This window comes from Grampus griseus (genome assembly GCF_964374135.1).
Source record: "Grampus griseus genome assembly, chromosome: 19".
NCBI classification, from domain to species: Eukaryota; Metazoa; Chordata; class Mammalia; order Artiodactyla; family Delphinidae; genus Grampus; species Grampus griseus.
In genome coordinates, this window is record NC_139013.1 from 12,909,294 (window position 1) to 12,912,148 (window position 2,855).

General features: G+C 59.1%; 1 protein-coding gene across 1 annotated transcript; it reads right to left on the reverse strand.

Moving 5' to 3' along the window:
• Positions 1-371: 371 nt before the first annotated feature.
• Positions 372-1,816, reverse strand: LOC309837315 (interferon lambda-3-like; the record flags this gene model as incomplete). The annotated part of the gene is made up of 6 exons (XM_082677787.1): positions 372-470; positions 559-642; positions 751-894; positions 1,164-1,241; positions 1,521-1,702; positions 1,807-1,816. The coding sequence occupies 6 exons, from the start codon at positions 1,814-1,816 to the stop codon at positions 372-374; spliced, it is 597 nt and encodes a 198-aa protein (XP_082533913.1).
• Between the last annotated feature and the right edge of the window lie 1,039 nt (positions 1,817-2,855).

Consider the following 2,855-nt stretch of genomic DNA (forward strand, 5'->3'; position numbering starts at 1 on the left):
TTAGCTGAGCCCACCCAAATTTCTGACCTGCAGAAACGTAAGATAATGAATTTGTGTTGTGTTGTGATGCTCAGTTTGTGAGAATTTGTTATGGCAGCAAAGAAAAACCAACACACACACACACACGCACACACACACACGCACACACACACACACACACGGTCCCACACCACAAAGAGCATCTTTTCTTCATCGTTTATTTGTACAGTTTTTATAAAAAGTAGAAAAATAAACATTTTATGGGGTCTGAGCTTGAGAAATTACACACATAAATATAAAAATAGTGATTTGGAGGCAATAAATTAAAAAAGGGTTTTGACACATAAATAATATCGAAGATGCTGAGACACATTGCAGGTGGGTCTCTGGGGTCAGACACACTGGTCTCCACTGGCAACACATTTCAGGTCCCGGGTGAGGAGGCGGAAGAGGTTGAACACGACAGAGGCTTCGAGGCAGTCCCGGGACTCCTGGGGGCAGAGAGGGATGGCTCAGTAGCTCCCACGTCTGGGCTCCCAGCTGAGCCCAGCCATCGGTTTCCCCTCCCCGGTCACTCACCTTCTTCGGGGCCTCCTGGAGCCGGTGCAGCCAGTGGTGGAGGCGGCCCCGGGGCCTGGGGCCTGCTGTGGGCCGAGGTGGGACCTGTGGGCAGAGGAGGGTGGTGTTGAGGGTGTGAGGCAGGGCCTGGGACAGAGGGGCACGTACAGGTGGCCAGAGCCCAGACGCGGCCCGGGTGCCCCGAGCGCTCACACAGGCCTGGAGCTTGGAGTGGATGTGGTGCAGCGTGTGAAGGGGCTGGTCCAGGATGTGATCCAGGGATGAGTTAGCCGTGGCCTCCAGGACATTCAGTGTCAGGGCCAGCTCCGCCTCCAAGGCCACGGGGCGCTCCCACACCTGAGGAGGAGACAGAAGACAGGTGAGAGTTGCACGTGAGAGAGAACAGGCGAGGAGGCACAGGTGAGGGGGACAGAGGAAGGGACAGTGGAAGGTGAAAGTCGGGGTCAGGTGAGAGCCGATGTGGTTGGCTGAGGGGAAGGGGTCAGGGGACGGGTGGGGAGGGCAGGGAGACAAGGACGTGAGGGAAGGAGGAGGTGAGGGGCCACCTGCAGAGCGGGAGCAGGGCGAGCAGGTGAGGGCAGGCGGGCCTGACTCTCCCAACTCACCTGCAGCTGCCTCAGGTCCCGGGTCCTGGGGAAGAGGCGGGAGCTGCAGTTCCAGTCCTTCTGCAAGAGCGACTCTTCCTGGAGAGCAAGGGCAAGGTCAGCCCATGGGGGAAGGGACAGAGGGAAGACCCCAGGGAGACTGGAGGATGGCCAACAACAGGAGGACGGGAGGTTGACTTCCAGAAGGACCGCAGAGGCAGGTCCACCGCAGGAGGACAGGAGATCGCCCACCGCGGGGAGGGTGGAGGTCAGCCCAGTGCGGGGAGGGCAGGCCCACCTTCAGCCCAGGTAGCCTGGGAGCGCACAGAGGGAGGGGTGGAGGGTCGCCCACTGCAGGAGGGGTCGGGGGAGACTCACAAAGGCATCCTTGGCCCTCTTGAAGGCCTGCAGCTCTTGTGGGGACAGAGACTTGAACTGGGCCATGTGGCAGCCCCTTGCACCTGGGAGGGCCCCGAGGGGTGAGGGCACAGGAACCGCTCCTGTCCTGCTCGGCGCCACGGTCATCAGCACCAGCAGCAGCCTGCAGCCGGGGGCCACGTCTGTGTTAAGGAAGGACAGAAGGTGAGGGGAGGGAGGGCGTCGCGGGGGGGAGGGGGGAGGCTCTGGGGAGGCGAGGGTCCCAGACAATGATGTAGGGGCTGACCCAGCTTCATTCCTGCTCTCTGGTCTCTGCAGCAGATGGGGATCAAGTGTCTGCTCTGAGGCTGCCGCCTGGGGTCTCTCAGTCTCGTCCGGCGTCTCTGACTTCAGCCTCCTCCTCTGGATCTCAGCTCGCTGCTCTGTCCTCGTCTCTGAACTTCCAGCTCCGTCTCAGGTGTAATTCCTGCCTGAGTTCCATGGCGCAGCTTTTAGCCTGTGCAGCTGGGCAATCCCAGCTGATGTAGGAAAAGTGAAAACACAGCTAGAGGCTGACACTGGCAACAGGGGAGGCAAGCACTGGGAAAGCCCAGAACGGGGCGGGGCCTGTGAGCCATGTGAGCTGCTCAGGGAAAGAGAAACTGACATGGATTCATGTCCCATTTCACCTCCAAGAAAGTGAGTAAGGAAGTCAAAATCAGGGCTGAGGCAGCTTCAGCCCCCCACGGCGGGTCTCCTGCGCCGGTGCCCAGGCTGATCTAGGACTGCGGTGGGGAGGGGACAGAGGGACTTCCTTTTTGGCAGAGTCCCCAGTACAGGGAGTAGAGGGAAAAGGCACCTGTAGGAGGTGTTGCCATGAAGAACCTGGAACTTCCAAGAGGGAGGCTGTCTAGGAGACGGCAGAAGGTCCAGGGGTGCTGCTGCGGGTGGGAGGGAGAGTGAGAAAGGCAAAACACTCGCGAATTCAGAGAGGACACCAGCTGCTCCCCACCCTTCCCCACCTGGTACCCATAGAGACAGCGTGGGGGGGGGGGTCGGGAGCCTGCACCGACCTGCTCTCTGACTGTCAGGCGCACAAGGACCCAGGAATAGGAGGATGTGCTGTGAAATTGAGCTGTGACCAGTACTTCAGGGAAATCAGGTGGGGTTGAGAAAAATGCCTTCATTCATTCACCAAGTACCTATTTGCCCTCCCACCCCCGCTTTGGGTCAGACCCTGCTCAAGGTGCCAGGAAGAAAGCATTGAAAAAAGAAAAGACATGAAACAATCCTTCATGGGGCTTTTTACTGGAGAGAGGTGCAAGGTAGTACCTGTGTGGGACACGGGGATTAGGC